This window comes from Eumetopias jubatus, unplaced genomic scaffold, assembly GCF_037043125.1.
Source record: "Eumetopias jubatus isolate StellerSeaLion01/CBP00866 unplaced genomic scaffold, mEumJub1_p1.0 scaffold_7, whole genome shotgun sequence".
NCBI lineage: Eukaryota > Metazoa > Chordata > Mammalia > Carnivora > Otariidae > Eumetopias > Eumetopias jubatus.
The window spans coordinates 78027876-78046266 of record NW_028274813.1 but is presented as its reverse complement, the minus strand read 5'-3'; the positions used below and the strand labels follow the sequence as shown (position 1 = coordinate 78046266).

Here is an 18391-nt window from a genome sequence, read left to right as displayed (position 1 = left end):
TCTTTTTTTATTTATCTGTTTTGAGAATAAAGGTGAAAATATATGAGAATCTCTTTAGGTTTCTAGGAAGAAAGATGCTGTATAAATTAGTTTCGTTTTATTTTTTGTTGTTGTTTTTGTACCCTGCCAACTACATGTTAGTGCCAGGTCTTTCTTCTTTATTCCTTTGCTTCCAAAATAATCCAGTGAAGCTAAATAAAGTCAGGGTTTTATTTTTTTTTTTCCATTACATACAAAGTTCCATTAGTGCATTAATATTAAGTAGTAGCTGCAAGTTGGCATTGAGATGAGTGTAATTCCTCTTGACTTTATTAGTAAGTTAATACAGAGAAGAAAAAAAATGGTAATCATTCAAATTGTGAAAAAGGGTTTTAATACAGGCAAATTTGTATTTTATATTAGATTGAATTTATCTTTCTACATTTGTTGCCTTTAATTTTTGGCCCCCTTGAGTCTTTTTCATACTCTTTCATTCAGATAATTGAACCTTCTAAGGACATGTGGAATTGATGTTTTCTATCTAGTTACCTACATGAATAAACTGACGCGTGGGTCATTTCAAAAGAAGATAAGGAAGTGAACCCAAAGATGACAAAGGTTTTTACTTATAGCTTTCTTCCCATCAAAACTTATTTTGGCATGTTCTTTTAAGATTTAATCCTATGCTCATCTTTAAAATCTAAGCAGTGTATTTTCTATTAACTCATTTATGAAAAGCCTCAAGCAAGAACTTCCATTTGAAAGTTACATGAACTGACTTTAGAGAATTTAAACTTTTGAAAGAGAATATGAAAAATTAAGAGATTTTTAAAATGACTCTTTAAATGTCCAGTGGCAATAGAAAAGGGCCATTATGTGCAATCCTGTATGTGAAAGCTATTACCTCTCAATGCCAGTGGAATTACTTCACAGTTATTCATAACATCTACAGTGCTGGGTCATGTGGTTATTTTGTATACTTACACACACTGGGTGCTTAATGAGCAGTTGTTAAATTAAACTTAGTGAACAAAGTTAAGCCCATCTAACCCTGACAAAATTCAGCTAATATTGTTCCTGATAGATTTCTATAAAAATACATAGAGAAATCAGAAAGGCAGAAATTATTTATCAGACATTTATTAACCTTCCTTATACAGAATTCTTTGCTTCCTACTATAGGATTGATTCCAGAGCCATTGAAATGACCCAAGGTCTATTTTAAGACCAGTTGCCTTATGGATTCTTTCCTACACACTAATTTTGCTGGGAAGTGAGGAGAGTAGGGAGAATCATCGTTATTTGGTAAATAATTCAGTCTCCCTTTTGAACTTTTCGCAATTTAGCTCTTTCAATAATTTTTACTGGTCTCATAGTCATTTTGGTGACTTTCTTAACCCTCACCAAAGTTCCACTAATTTGAGTGGTCATATAACCTGGACTTGGTCATAGAAAGCTAATAAAAATCAGTCTAGTGGAATTCAGTGCACATATATAATATCACATTCTTATAATGTGATATTATAAGACAAGATTTCTTAATCTAGGGGAGAGACGTGTTTTTGAACTCTGAAATTTCGTGCAAAGTTTTTGTATATGTACATTTTTCTGGGGAGAGGTCCGGATTTTTATTATAGTCTCACACTGGTCTCTTCAAAAGTCTAATAACTACTGTTTTAGCCATCAATTTCAGAAAACCTTGTAACCTGAGGGTATTCATGACTACTCAACTCAGGAATCAGTTGGCCTTTGAGCCTGTAGCACGTACTGTGCTAGGTGCTATAAGGTCAGAGGGGCCCTCTAGGCCTTACAAAAAGTAAAGAGAAGAGTAGAATGGAGGTAGCACCTGAGAACAGATGAGGATGACATGCATCTCTCAAGAAGGATATTAAAATTTCAAAGAGAATAGAGTGCAAAGTGGTATCTTAAAATTTCAGGTAGGAAGTGATGGGGACCAGAGAAGGAACAATAGACTTGGGGACCTGTACATGGTTTGGCTGGCTCATAATAGACCCTTGGGTTTTGTGTTGAAGGAGAATAGGGATTCAAAAGGTGATTTCCTTAAGTGTAGCTTTCATTTTTTGAATTTCTGTTGTGTTTAGTGACTTGAGGGAAGTTATTACATTATGCCTTGTTTTATATAATTACTTGCATATACAGTATATCTTCGTTGTTAGCTTATACCTATTAAAGGCAAGGACTGTGTTTTTCAATTTTGGATACTCTTCAGTGCTCAACATGAGACCTTGTCCATATGAGATGCTCAAAATTTTTGTTGTACATTTGCTCTAAGGGTGCTGTTGAGGATTTTTACCATATTTTTTTATTTTAAAGATTCATTTATTTATTTGAGAGAGTGTGCACACGTGCATACAGGGCCAAGGGCCAGAGGGAGAGAATCTCAAGCAGACTCCCTGCTGAGCATGGAGTGTAACACTGGGCTTGATCTCACAACCCTGAGTTCAGGACCCTGAGATCAGGACCTGAGCGGAAATCAAGAGTTGGACACTTAACAGACTGAGCTACCCAGGCGCCCCGGATTTTTACCATATCACACATTCAACTCTATGACACTCCAGGGGTGGAATTTCTCATGATCTTTGTAATAGTTTGGCCTTACTATAACTGTTGGACAGTTATTATTGTGTGAACACTGTAAATCATGCAACTCATTCTAGTTTTCTTTTTATATTAATTGTTAGAAAGCCCAGAGCCATGTGATTTGTTTTTCAATTATTTCTGCATTATAATTTAATTGATGCTGTTTATGCAGCACTATCTGTCAGGCACTGTTATACATTATATACATTATATTCTAATTTATCTTTATCAACTCTGGTTTATTTTCTCTGTTTTGCAAATAAATAAACTGAGATACCGAGAGGTTAAGTCACTTGTCCAAGATTGCACAGCTAGAAAGTAGTACATTGTGTACTTTTAATCACTGTGTTCTTTTGCCTCCTAGCACAATCTCATGTTATCATGCAGATATTATCATATAATAGTACATATATAGTACATATATGTAAATGAATCAGGCATGTGCGAATTAACTGTGAGACAGAGGGGTGGGCCTGTGGTTTGTTAAGGGGAAGTGATATTATTGAGTCAAGGATCAAAGTGATCTATCTGTGTTTGATCTCATCTCATTTCATAGCTCTCAGAATTATTTTAAATTGTTGCTACTTGAATGTGGTCTAGGGGCTGGTGCTAGTCCATGAAGTAATTGTTATTGGTCCAAGGTCAGCTATTTATAGAAATGGAAAATAAGCATTTGGAAACTTTTATGGTTGTTTGAGAGTAATTTTGTATCTGTTGAGTCTAATAACAAAAAATGCTTTGTATTTTATATCTTTTTAAAATTTCTTTTTTTTTGTAATTTATTTTAATCGTATTTTACAGACATTTCTGTCTTCAAAATTTTGGAAAGTAAAAGGAAAAAAACCTTGTCTTTAACACAGTTTGAAAAGCACTGTTCTAGGTAACAGCTTTAATCTATGGTTTGTTTGAAAAAGAAAAGACATGATCTATAGCTTGAAATTACATTCTAATCTAAACCTGTTTCTAAAGATAAAGTAGGAATTAGTATATTTGGCTACTTTGTCAGTTCCTTGGTTCTGTGAGAAAAGGCCCTAATTGAGCTCACTTGGGGGAGAGGGCATTTTTCATTTTTTTCTTATGCTTAGTACTTTTCTCAAGAATGACACATTTTAATTAAGTCCTTGATCCAGGGTAATAATAGCATGAGGAACCTGTCCATCATCTATAGTTACAGTCTGTTTCCATGACTTATCAAAATAGCTAATAAGACAATTAGCATTTTTTGTGTGTGCAAACTGTTCCCTGGAATAACAGAAAATTAAAAAAGAGAGAGAGAGACAACAACAGAACAGTACTGTTAATTCCAGATTAATAGATTAATATAATAGATTTTCCATTTATAGAAAATAAAGGGAGCTTCAATGAGATAATATTTAAACCAGTTCAGTTTTTAATTTTTCTTTTTGGGTGAGTTGGGAAGTCTCCTTCTATAATATATGTTGTAAAGGAGTCTCATATGAAGTTACCCACCCTAATAGGGTCTTTGAAAATGTCTATATAATTACCATCTACCTCTTCAAACTAATCTCTTTTTGGGATCCTCTAATGTAGCATTTGAGAAGAATTTCTCACTATTTTTTGGATTTTTAAAAGCTGGCCTCCAAATAGAGAAATGGGCTAAGGATATGAACAGGCAGTTCGTAGAGAAAGAAATCCAAATGGCCAAAAAACATGCAACTTCACTAACTCAAAAACGCGGCTATCACTTTGGCAGGATTAAGAAATGATACTGGTTTTGAAGCAGTGGGTATCCTATGTGCTACCAGCCGCCCTATAAATTGGTTCAGCCTTTTTGAGGTAATTTGGCAGATCTCATCAGACCCAAAAAATAGACTCCCTTACCAAGCATTTCCACTTTGGGAAATTTATTCTAAGGAAATAAAGATGTATTCAAAGATTTAGAAATGGCTGGCAAACTGAATTATGGTGTATCTATATAGCATCAAAATGAAATTATAGAAATACATCTGTGTCTGTTATTTTTTTTTAAGATTTTATTTATTTATTTGAGAGAGAGAGAACATGAGAAGGGGGAGGGTATAAGGAGAAGCACACTACCCCCTGAGCAGGGAGCCCGACACGGGACTCAATACTGGGACTCCAGGATCACGACCTGAGCTGAAATCAGTCACTTAACCAACTGAGCCACTAGGGCACCCCAACATCTGTGTATGTTATTAAGAGAAGCAAATAGATTACCAAATACCCTGAATGGTATATGATTATATTTTTGTAAAACTTATTTGTAGAATATATGCATAGAAAAATAATTGAAGGACATATTTTAGATCTGCATATACAAAGTAATAAGAATGATTATATAATTTTTGCACAATTGAATTTTTAAACGTTTTTCCCTCTAACGACCATACACTGTATTTAAAGCTTCTTTGTCAAAGATTTGGCCTCCATTTTAAAATGCACAGAATGGTTTCGGAAGAGAGGAAACCTGAGAATCAACAGGATGTCGCCATTCCCTAGGTTCTTTGCTGAAGGTTCATGAGGAGCCTGTTTTTCTTTCAGTGCTTGTTCTTGAAAGCCGTGTTTGAGTTTTATGGTTGTTGTGGGGTTTTTTTGTTTTTTGTTTTTTTTACTTTTTTTTTCCTGTGACAAATGCCTGTCATTTTCTAAACAAGAAAGCCAATGTCCCAGTTAGGTGTGTGGAGTTCTTTCATTCATTCCCATTCCTGTTGTGTTAATACTGAATAAGCAGAGACAGCCTGACTGGTGGTGAAAGATGGTAAACCAGCCTGAGGGCTTTTTCTGGTCAGCCCTAAACCTCTGATTGCCACGTTTTCCTAATTTCCCATTTCCAGGGCATCACTAGAGTGACCTTGCTTGCTGAATATGATGCTCCGAATCTCCAAGATTTTCACATGCATTTGGAAGTGGGCAGTCAGGCAATTGTTTACAGGACTCCAAATGAACTGTGCACTCACAGCAAGTTTGATAAACACACATTTCCTCCTTTTATCAGTGAGATTGCAGAATGTGAAGTATGAGTTTCCAGTTTTACTCATTCCCCTCAACCCTTTTCCTGTTTAAAAACTTAGACATACTAATTGGATGCTGATCTGTCCCTGTTTTTTAGTCTGTTTACTGATAGTTGATGATTTATTCTAATACTTACCTAGGCAAGGTTTGGCAGTTCTTTAAAAAATAAACTTCCCATGTATTCAACTTAAAGGAGATTCATCCCAAGGAATGTAATGTGAGCACTAATTAACAGTAATGACTGCTAATCACTTTGCTTTTTATACTCCTTTAGGAGCACTGCTATTATCCAATGTAGTTAAGTAAAATGCTTGTATATGAATCAACAATGCTGCATCCTTTTAGCAGCTATTGCTCACAATCAAGCTTTGCATAAATTAGAGTTAACTAAAATGGATTTTAATATGTTGCGTTTGTTTCTACAATAGTAAACTAAAATATCTATTTAAATACACTGAATATTAAAAAGACATTACCTGATTATTTTTTGCAGTCATACTTAAGGTAGATGAAAAGCAATATTGCAAATAAATTTTCTAACAGTTTATGACATTTTCTCTTATATTTCTTCAAAATTGCATGTGACATATTCTTCATAGGCACAGCAACATTTTAATTTTGTTGTAAGCATTTTATCAGATCAATGAAAATCAATAGGCTTGTGTTTAATTTTTCTGAATTTGTGCATTTACTTCCTAGAGGATCTTACAGTTTCTTTAAATTATATAGCCCATTTATATAAACTTGGTTCATAGGATTGTGCATTCAGTGTTCATTTTATTATGTTTGGTGTGTTATTAGACTATTATAAAAGCCTTCTGTTTATTTACATGTATTCAACATACCTGCAAACCACCTTGCCTCAGGAGGAGACTAAGCAAAACTCATAAATTAATAATTTAAGGGAGCAATACTCAAGTAGCATTTTGGTTAACTTAATAAGTTACAGCCTTAGAGTCAGTGCTGCCCATTTTAACAATGCTTTACTTTTGACTTTTATTGGCTGAAAATAACTTGTTAAACCGAGGCTTTTGTCGTAAAATGAAATCTACGTACCATCTGAAGCCCCTACCCTTTTTTTTGATTTATGAGTAGGTTGACATATTATTGAAGAATTTTTAACACTTTCACAGTTCTGCACTTTGATTTCAGAGAAGGTGCTAATCTCTCTGGAAGTTTGAGAGTGACAAAATGAGTTGTATACTGTTTTTCTAGGGAATTTGAGATTCTTTATTAGAGGCCTTAGTTTTATGATGACATGTGTATTAATGTTGATTTATCTAATATGTGATGTGGCATTGTGATCTGATATGCATTAATGGAGTATCCTCCTTTCTCATTTTACGTGTTATCTCTAGTTGCCTGGCCATGATGTAATTCTTACAGCTAATGTTAGTGTTTCTACAGAGGTTAAGCAATTTGAGACATTATTTTTATAAATTATCAAAATAAAATAACTTTCTTTCATTTTTGTATTATTTGCAGTATCAGAAATTTAAATTTTTGGTGAATAAGCAAGTGGAAAAAAGTGGTAGTGTAATAAAAAGCTTCATATTTTATATACTAGTCTTATGTAATACATTGCAAACATGTATTAAAAAAACCCCTGGCACTGTACTTAATTAATTTAGTTTCAAAGAATTGTAGCAGGAATGATGTGAGAGAACAGAAAATGTACAGAAGCTTAATTGAATGCTATTCATATCTAATTATAATATTTGTGAGTTGTAACTTTAAAATTTTGTATCCCCCCCCAGTACTATTGCACAATAGCACGAAAATGCATGTCTATGAGAAAAAAACCTGCTTTTTCTATTTTGCTTTGAGTTTGAGTTCCTATGTGTGTAACAAAATTACGTTTAAAAACGGTGAGGATTTCAGTTTTGATTCTTTTTTTGTTTTGTTTTTTTTGCGGTGTGTTTACTTTCATGCAAGAGTGATTGATCTGTAGCTGTCATTTTACCCAAAGAGGGGACAAATGGAATTGGCCTTTTAGACAAAAGTATGCAAACAGAGTGCATTCTTTCTGTTGATGGAATTATGGAAAGATTGCATGAGGTGCCACATTCATTTTCCTATTGATTGTAAAAAGGATTCTGCAATGGGCTCCTGTTTCCATTGGATAAGGAGGTGCTATGATTAGTTACCTTTCTCATGAAAGCACTACAAAAGGAAATGCAAAATGTGTGCCGTGCAGTGTTCTCAATTTGACAGTTGTTTTTGTTAAGTTTTTTTTTTTGGTCCCAGTGAAGTCCAGCCTATTTTAAAAAAAGTACATTTTGGTTTTATCCCTTATATTAAGCTTGGTAGATTTTCATGCATTTGACCCTTTAAGAAATTGTTACGTTACAGCTTTTCTAGGCTTCTATTGTAAAGCTTCAAAGCTGATGCAACAGTGCCCTCTGTAGTCTTTTAGTGAACAGTAGATACATGTAGATGATTTGAAATATTCAGGTAGGAAGCAGGATATTTAAATTTAATTTTTGTGCAGACAAGAGACTCCTTTTTCCTAAGTAGACATTCTTGTTTTTCACTAGCGGCTTTACTTTAAACAAAGGGAACAAAGGACCATTCTGAGTTTTCATTTAGAATTATTGGCTACCTCTTGTTGTTACCTAGTGGTAAATCTCAAGTTTTATCAGACATTCATCAGAGTAATTTGAGATAGAAGGAATCTTACAAGCTGTACTGTCTCTTCATGAAATATCTTTTTGAAGTTGAGTTCCAATAGGAGTATTTTAAAAAATAATTTAGTTCCTTTGTACTCATGTCTTCTATTTAATTAGAGCCTAAGTGGGCTGCCTAGAACTTAACTTTTACTTGTTCCTGAATTGGGCAACCCAGGCTTTATACAGGACATTATTTAAATTCAAACCAAGGGAGTTACACAATGTCTAAAGTATTTGTCATTCATTAGCATTGATTTAAATTTTAGATTTGCCTTCCTTTCTTTATTGGTTACCTATTTGATTATATATATTGATAGCTAAATTTTTCATTGTAAACACAACTTTATGTGAAGTTATTAAATGATAATAAAAGCAGGTGTCATATTTAGCTGTGATTAGAAGTGAATAATTCCATGGGCTAAGTTTATTTTGCTTTTGAAAGTGTTTTAGTAAAAAGGGCATGGGCCCAAATCCTAGCTTCTCCATGTATTCACTATGTAATGGTGAACACATTTCTGAATTTCTGAGCCTGCTTTCTTATCTGCAAAATGGGAGTAAAAATAGCTTATCTTTTGAGGTTTTTGTGAGGGATTAGATATATATTAGTTGGCCAAGTTATTATAAATGTCCAAGTGGTTACTTTGTTCCAAAAATCACAGCGTGAAGGTAAATGGCATTGTTTTATACAAGGAAGTTTTAATAAAAATCCAGAACACATTTAATGTACTTTAGATTTTTCAAAAATTTCCTTCTCATAACTTCTGATGGTTTATGTGAATCTGAAAGCGACATGGCATTTCTTGGTAATGTGGACTGATAAAATGAGGTGCACATTAACTTTCAATTCTTTACAGACTTCATCCCCAAACTTCTTAAATAAGCCATGTTTATAAACTTTAGTGGACATTTACCCACAAACCAATATTTGGCAACATGTGAAAACTGATAATAAATGAAACTCAAGGAAAGAGTCTTTTGTTTTCCCTTAGTGTATCTGAGAAAACTTAGGATGCTTTGCATTTGCCTGTGTTGTCAGTAGTAGTCTAGAGCCTTTCTTCATATTTTCTAGGTAAGTGGATTTTGCTTTCTCTACCCAGTTACAAAAAAAGACTGATTTATAAAAAACAGATGAAAATGGAGCTTTTCTGGTTGAAGTGGAGATGGGGGCCTAAAGTCTCTCTTTGAAGGAACAAAGTTTAGAAACCACTTTACTATACCATATATGTATATGTGTGTGTACACATACGTTCTCTCTTTGTCTCTTTTGTGCAGAGGCTTTGTTCTTTGGTTTGAATTCAAAGCAGCTGATTCTTTACCTGGCACATAAAAGATGCTCAATTAATATATGCTAAATACAGAATTTTTTTTAATATCAGGACTTCCCTTATTGACATAGAATATTTGAGATACCATATGTATTAAAATGCACAGTTTAGTGTGTCATTGCACTATTAGAGTAATTGTTTCTATGTGAACCATTTAGGCAAGCACATTTCAAGTGTAATTCACCAATTTATTTTTTAGGAATTAACTTGTGACTACAAATAATAATGGGAAATGAATAAAAAATATTCAGAACTTGTCTTCAAGATGATTAAAAGCTGTTGCATTCCACAGTGATGGATTTAGCTACAGATTCAGACACTTCAAGTGACCTGATGATAAAAATAATCTTGCACAAAGAACTTGTGAATTGAATTTTCTCAACATTGAGTAAAGCATTATTTTTCTTGTAGAGTTCTTATTTGTGCTTTATATTAATTTTGAATCCTGAGTTTAATATTATAATAAATCACATTGTTTTTAGTATATTACTTGGGTTAAAATTGAGAACTGTGGAAGTACCTTTTTTTTTAGACATTATAAAGAAGGAACCAATGTTTTAAACTGATAGAATGAAACTGAACAAGCTTTTAATAAACCAAATATGGTAGTTTTAAAAAAAAATAGCGACCAGTTGCAGTAAGAATCATGTTTAAAATTAAATTCTGGTTTATAAGACTGACAACATGCTGTCTACCAAAAAAAAAAAAAAACGAATAAGGTATTTTTCTTTGCGATGAAAGTACCAAATTAAGAATCTGCTTAATTAAAATAATGATAAATGTAGATTACATTACTGAAGACAGTGAAATACAGCTGCTCTGTCTAGTGAGAGCCTGCATAATTTACCAAGACTGTACAAAGAAGCAATGGAGCAGCCACTGCAGACTGTTAGAGGAAATGTCCTGTTTATTCTACATACATTTCTTTTTTTAATTAAAATGTCAATGATAATTTTATAGCAGTCCTCCAAAGAAATCCTTTAAATTTCTTCAAGGTGGTAGAATATGAGACGAGATCATTGCTGCTGAATGAAACAGATTAAACCCAAGAAAAAAGTAACATTTTATTCTTTTTTATTAATTCAGCTTTCTTTATTATGAGTTAATATTGAAGTATGTGATTTTTTTTAACATGAGTCTTGCATGAGAGAATCGTGGCAAAATCTTTGAATATACATTTTATTTATTAATCTTTTTAAGCCGCAAGCAAGATTTGGGTGGGGCTATAAGTAGCATTGCTTATACATAAAGATATAGGTATGTATATTGTGGAATTCTCAGGGTGGGACAGACAGCTCTGGGTCTATCAGGATTAACTGGATGGTATTTCCTCCTCAACTCCATCACTGGATTGTAAGAAGGGACAGTATGTTGCACGTATCAGTGTCTGAGACCAAAAAGGTTGAGAACCCGTGTTACACTGTATATTTTCATCTTTTACTTTAATGATGTCCAATGATATCTTTATAATTACATATATTTAGGGAAATCAGTATTGTGTGTAATAAGAAATGCTTTTTTGTTTTTTGGTTTTTTGCCTACAAGAGATAAGTGGGGCTTCTGGTGTCAGATGTGTCTGTGTTCTAGGCTCTACCACATGCTACCTATATGACCTTGGTTTAGTTAACTTCTCTACAGTTTGGCTTTCACATTTGTAAAGTTGGGGTTAGTGATAGTACCTATATCATAGGATTGTCATGAGCATTTAATGGGATAATCCATGTGAAATAGATCATAAAGGAAGCCTCAATAAATGTTAACTATTACATTAATAATAATAATATTTTTTTTAAGATTTTATTTATTTATTTGACAAAGAGAGACACAGCGAGAAAGGGAACACAAGCAGGGGGAGTGGGAGAGGGAGAAGCAGGCCTCCCACAGAGCAGGGAGCTGGATGCGGGGCTCCATCCCAGGACTCTGGGATCATGACCTGAGCAAAGGCAGACACTTAATGACTGAGCCACCCAGGCTCCCCAATAATAATAGTGTTAACTAACGTTAATAGTATTGTTAATATTATTAATAATATTATCCAAGTTACTAGATAAAATGTTTCTCTTGCATGGGAGCAATGGAGCATTGCTCATTCTTAACTAGTTTAATAAGATCATTTTTATCTGTCATGGTTTCTCTGTTGATCTGGTTCTTAGAGAAGCTAACTGTCCTGTGAATTCAGGAATAGTGTGGTAGAAATTCTCCTGTTCCTTATTTTGTCTTTGTCTTTCCTCTTAGTCATTCATGTATCAGTTGCTTTGGCATTGGCAAATATCAAGTCAAATTTTGTGCATTTCAATGTGTTTGTTTTGGACTTTGCTTTAGCTGGATACCAACTGGAATTAATTGAATATTTTCCACAGTTCAGTTTTTCTATAGGGTCCCATCTACTAAAATCTTCTTATTGGGAAAGCTTTGTGGGCAGAAAATGGACACATCACCAACATTTTGGAAAAGTTTATATGAGAAACAATATGAGGAGGAACTTCGTCAGATGATTTTATTCTATATGCCTTTTTCTTTGAACTTCAATAAAATGATAAATTCTAGAGGTGCAAAGATAAGAAGTCACACAGTATATAACTGTTATTCATAGTGTTTACACATGCTGTATGAGTTGTAGAATGTTAATATACTTTTTTTTCTCTTGGTTTGTTGCAGGCTTTTTTCTAGTTGCTGGAGATGTAGATTAAGGCGCAGTGCCTTTCTCAAGGAGGGAGAAGGTTACTGCTATGTATTCATCACAGTTATTATTTGTGGTGAATTCTTTGCTCTTTTAAAAATACTCCATATTCCTTATAGTGTACCTCTTTGTTCCATGACTTAGCATTCATCCTTCCTCATCTGTCCATTGTTTTTGAGTTTCTCCTAAGAATCCTGTGATATTTAAGGCGCTCAGTATTGCACTATCTGTGCCTGTTTGAGAATTATACTTTTGATTCTTGATTTGGCTTATACTTTTGATTGATACCTTGAAATAACTTATCATTTATTCTTAGCCAATTCAGCCTTACAGTCTCTAGGTTTCTTCCTTATCCTTGTCCTCTCCAACAGAGAGCAGATAATTACATATTAACATCGTTTTTTAATGCTTCCACCACAGTACTACTATAAGGTGTTTGCCAAAATATGAAGTATGATTTAATACTAAAATTAAATCAAACTTTCAATTCAGTGTATCCCGAGATCATTAATTAGACTGTATTTACTTTCCTATTTTAAATTAGTTGTTTTGGAAAGCCAGTGAGTGCCCCCCACCATTACTTAAAGAAGCATCTTCACATTTATTTCAGACATTCTTTAGGGCCATCATAGACTAGGTTCTGTCAAAGGCTAGGTAATATTATAAATTTTAATTTTAGGTTAGTATCAGTGGGTCTTGTTTTCAGCTGGAGTTTTTAAGCTTTTATACTTACACAGAAATTCTGTCTTCATCTTGATTAGCCTGATTTTTCCTTCATGCTATTATGCATATTGTTTTTTCTCAGACTGTTATTTGTGTATATTTTAGACAAAACAATGCTATATAACAGATAAAACTAATCTAGTTTGTGAAGATTTTACATAGTTAGAAGATGTAAACTTATGTTGATGTTTTCTGCTTTATTGTTAATTGATAATTACCAATTCCCTACTGTGTGTAAAATCATTGCATTCACTGCATTATCTGTTTTATATAATGCCTTTAGTGTGGCTACTCTTGAACCCATGTTTTTATTGATTTGAAATCAACTGATCCATCAAGCAATCTGAAATAGAAATGATTATGAAGCATTTACAACCAAGGAACGTTAATGGAAAGTATAGTAAATTACAACAAACTTACTAATTAACAAAGTAGCTAAAATATTGTTTTATAAAATATGCAATTTGTGAATTATACTCATTTTTAAGTATATAATTTTCATTATCTGCACAGTTTAAAGATGTTTTAACTCTGAAAAGAAAAAAAGCAGTCTTTGTAGTTATCAACTTTGTAGAAAACAAAATGAGGATCTATAAATTGTGTTTTGTTATGATTTGATAGTAACCAGTTTCTTATATTTAACCCAAGATTTGGAATAAGCCTCCTAAAATATATAAATATAAATATATTTTACTTTCTGCAACTACTTGATGCTTTTGCATGGTAAAAACACTGGCATTGATGATATCTCCTTTGCTTTCTTTGTCTAGTTATTAGATTCTAATAGATTGGACTTTTCTCCATTCTTTTATTACACTTTCATTGTCTTTATACCTACCTATCTGTGTTTTTTATCCGTCTTCTACCTTTCAGGTAGTCCAAAAGCTTCTTTCCTCTGGGACTAGGTTCTTAGTACTCCTCTTGCAGACACACACACTTTCTCTCTTTAGTGAAATAGCTTTGTTGTGACTTTGCAGGGTTCTCACCCTTGTTCTTCATGCCTTGTTTTTTTTTATCTAAATTACTCCTTAATATTCTTTGCTACTTACAACTGTTTTTTAAATTAAGGAAAAGACATGAAAGTATAAAAAAATGTGAAGATCTTACTCAAAATTCAGTCATTCAGAGTTAACATTTTGACATATTTCCGCACATATATATTTAACATACTGTCATAGATACACACACACACACACACACACACACACACACACACACACACACACACACATATGTATAATCATTTGTATATATAACTTTGTAGACTTCCTTCTTTTAACTTAAAATATCAGGAGCATTTTTCCATGCCATTAAAACCTCTTTGTGAACATAATTTAATGACTACTTCCATCATGTAGCTGTATAATAATTTCCTTAATGATTCCCTAATTTTATAAATTAGGTTGAATCTAATTTTTAGTATAAATTATAGCACTTTGATGTGGGTACATCAATTATTGTCTACATTTAAAAATATTAATTTCATAGGACAGATTTCTAGATATAAAATTAATGGATCAAAGTATATGATTACTTTTAAGACCATTGATACATATTGCCTACTTGATTTCCATAAATAATATACCTATTTATGCATGCATTATTTATATTTTGAAATTCTAAGTCTTTGTTTAATGTATCTGAAACCTCAACTTGGAATTCTATTTTTACAGTTCCTGGCATGTGGTGAATACAAGCTGGGAGTAGCATTCTGCCCATCTTTGACTGCGTTTTACTCTTGGAACAAAACCAAAGAGATATGTGTTAGGGCAGCTCAGTCATCTAATGCAAGGCATAGGGTGATTTTTTTCCTCCCCATATTGTGAGAAGTCATTTTCCAGTGTTTCAGTGAGATTACATTCAAAAAATGATCAGTTGAGAAATGGGCTGAATTTTAGTATATTGTATACTAATGTGCCAAGTGGATGAACACAGATAAAGACATAGTAACATATATCTATATTTTTTAAGTTCCAGATATAATGTTAATTATAACTCATTTTTTCTGACAGGTTCTATTTTGTGACTAGCCACATTGTATTCTCTGGCTATCAACTGGTTTATTTTCTATTGGCATCATTAAGTTTGGCAGTATTTAGAAATTATTTCTAATTTTTTCGATAGACTATTGGATTAATCATAGGAGATTAATCATTTGGGGTATATCAAGCATAATCTTTTAGGCATATTTCACACTCTACAAATTATTGCAGGTGTAAGCTATGACTTTATGTTCACTAAATATCCCATATAAAATATCTTATGCTTTCTTATATTATTAATGTCATTAAAAACAATAGTGCTACTATTTTGAATTTAGTGGACTTAGTATAATAACAATAATAATAGTACTATAATAATAGTAAGTTCATTTGTAAGAATAAAACAGGTAATGTTGATTTTATGGTAATTATAACTAAATGATTATTTAGACTTTGGAGAAAGAATATTAGATCACCTTTTTAGTATTATAACTACCTTTTGCTGTTGGTCTCTTTGCTTTCTCAGAACTAATTCTTTCTGTGTTTACTTGTATTGTTGTATAATTAGTATTAGGGGATAACAGCTTCTGTGACAGACTCTGTTTATGTTATACTTATTTCTTGGTAGTTTCTTGTTAGTAATATGACCAGCATTCCAGCACACTTGGGCTTGTATGTATAAGAGGGGCCTGTGGGAGTGTTTTTGAGGGTGATATTGCTGCTTCTCTCCAAGCGGCTGGGTTTTCACTTTGTTTCTTCTCCTTTCAGGCTCTAAACTTACCTACCTCTGTGCACTGTACATACTTCGTAGTTCCATTCTCTTCTGATTCTTTTTCCTGTCACTTCCATTCTGTTTTTCCCATCTTCCTCTCTCATCTGCTATATGCATTTGGGCAGGCACGTGCACACCTCCCTCTACGTGAATTTTCAAGTGTTAAAAAACAAAGATTGCAGGGTCTAGATCTAATTTAGTTGCCGAAGTTTTAACTTACATTTTCTCCCTGTTTTCTCTTTCATTATTTAAATTGTGGTCATCTGTAACATTTAAGGGTTTTTATGAGTACAAGCTGTTCGTCCTTAACTGCTCTCTGTCTCTCAATGAAGAATACACAGTGCAACTAGAACAAAATTTAGACCAGGGCTTCTGAAACTTCAATATGTAGATGAGTCATCTGGGCATCTTATTAAACATTCAGGTTCTGATTCAGTTGGTCTGGGTGGAGTCTGACATTCTTCTGACACGTGCCTAGGTGATGCCAGTTCTGCTGATCTGAGGCCCTGCTGTGGGTGGTGAGGTTTTAGACTCTGGTTCCCTTCTAACTGAAAGTATCGTTTATTTAGAACAGAAATATTTGAATTTAAAGGTCAGTTTGTTCATTCACTGGCTGTAAGAGTCTAATATTTACAAGGATGAGGGGCGTACAATTTCTTTTAAAAATGTAATTTGCCATGTTTCTACAGTTCTCTAGCGTAGGCAAGTGTAGAGCCTGGTGATTTAAATGATCTGCGAGTCTTGGATATTCTGTGATGGCCCCATGTACAGCTTCCCTGATTTAGTTTGCTGCTTAGTGCAGACTAATGATGATGTGTCTCGGGGCTTCTTTTGGTGATGAGATTTAATGATATGTCATCTCCCATTGAAAAACTTCTCTTGTGCAAGTTCTGGGAGTGAGGGTGAGAGGTGGGAATTGGGACCAGGGATGGAGGCGCCAGTGTAAAGGAGAATTGAGTTACAGCAGAGAAATGCTTTGTTCTTTCTCATCATGGACAGCTGGATTGAAATAAATTACCTGATGAAAGTGAGAAAATCACCCATTACCTACACAGGAGTTGTTCCCATTATGCTTTTAAATAAGATGTGTTTCATGTCTTTTAAATAAAGAGATCCACACAATTTCCTGTACAAAAATGGACAGCTTCCGACAAAAAGGACGTATCAGAACCTGCAACAGAGTGACTGGAAGATGGGCTGATTTTAGAACGGAAATGCTATGGCCAGCTTCTGCAGGTTGGCCCATTATTTGCAATCCATTAGTCACCATCAAAGCACCTGCATCTTTAAAGTGGGTAATTGTAAAGTAGCTCGAGTTATAACATTGTTGAGGAAAAATGATCAAATTATCTAATGTAGTTGGTTCCTGAGGTGGCTGAAGCCACGTAGTCTGTTATAAACTCAAAGAAAGAAATGTGGGAAGCCTTTCCCTTGCCAGTAAGCACCATGCTTGAAAATTAATTGTATTTTAATTTATGACCAAAAAAAATTTCATCTAGCATGGATTTTGCTTTTTCAAACCATTTCAACCATTATTTTAGAACTAGGTACAACATTTAAGTTATATTTCCAATCTTATCTGTCGATGTACTTTCAATGAATATAGATTGCCCTTTCTTTAGGCAGCCTACATTTAAAAAGCTTATGTTTTGCCATAATACAGTAGAATTATTTGTGGTAATGTTACAGATCTCTAAACTGCATGAACATTATCCTGCTGTTTTATTGTTTTATAATGTAAAAGTAAATGCAAGCATTAAGAAATGTGCAGTGCTGTCAGGCTCCTTCAGGATTTAAGAAAATTGCCCCAACTATTGAAGAACTGAAAATAATCTTTTAGGCTGCAAAGAGCAGTTGTTATAATATTGCCTAACATTTTGCTTTCTTTTTACTCTAACCATGGTGGTGATTTGAGTCAAATGCTAGGAGAAACTCAGATTTTATTTGATTTCAACAAACTGCTATTGCTTTGTAAGAATTACATATAAAACATCATGGTTAAAAAATAGGAATATAATAGAGGACTCATTCTTATTAACTTTGCATAAACCTAAACCATAAATCTGTTTATTGGAATGCTAAAAATTCCACAGCTCAACTTCTTGATCCAATTTATAAATTTGATAAAATAGGCATAAATAGTATATGTTAATCACAAAACTGAAATTATGTTGCCCTGCAAGCTCTTCATGAAAATGAAACAAACATACATATAAAATCTTAAAGCCATACCTTCCAGAAAAGTTCTCATGAAGCATTTTGGATTTTTAAAATGTAAAGAAGGAGGTATTCCTTACGGTTTAAGCCTTTTTCCTATCTGTTTTAAAATATTTCCATTTAAATGCAGATTTTGATTTTCCATCTGGGACTAAGTAGAAGCCATTCTATTACACTACTAAAAGAATAATCCACTTTAACACAACATTTCTCCCTAAAGGGATGGTCTTTTCTAGTCATAAGGTATTATTTTTCTCAGAATGATATTAACATTCATGATGTAGCGATTTTATCTTGATTTGAAAGATGTTTTGTTCTGGCAGTAAAAGGGATTAGGAGAATGTCCTTTGTATCCTGTTGCTAAAAAAAATAGCCTTACCTAGCTCAAGATTAGTTATTAGTAATTTTCGAAGAGTTTTGGGGTGGGTGTATGGTTTATACTTTTATAA

At 33.4% G+C, this 18391-nt stretch overlaps 1 protein-coding gene across 4 annotated transcripts in view; it reads left to right on the top strand.

Annotated features, from left to right (window-relative positions):
* DPH6 (diphthamine biosynthesis 6) overlaps positions 1–18391 on the top strand; it is a 196461-nt gene that overhangs the window by 38191 nt on the left and 139879 nt on the right. Inside the window, exon 4 of one of the 4 annotated variants that reach the window (XM_028119558.1) lies at positions 5397–5582. The exons of the other annotated variants lie outside the window; for them this stretch is intronic. Coding sequence (XP_027975359.1) covers positions 5397–5582 — 186 coding nt within the window. Of the gene's footprint in view, positions 1–5396; positions 5583–18391 lie in introns of those variants that run through there. 4 annotated transcript variants of the gene reach the window in all.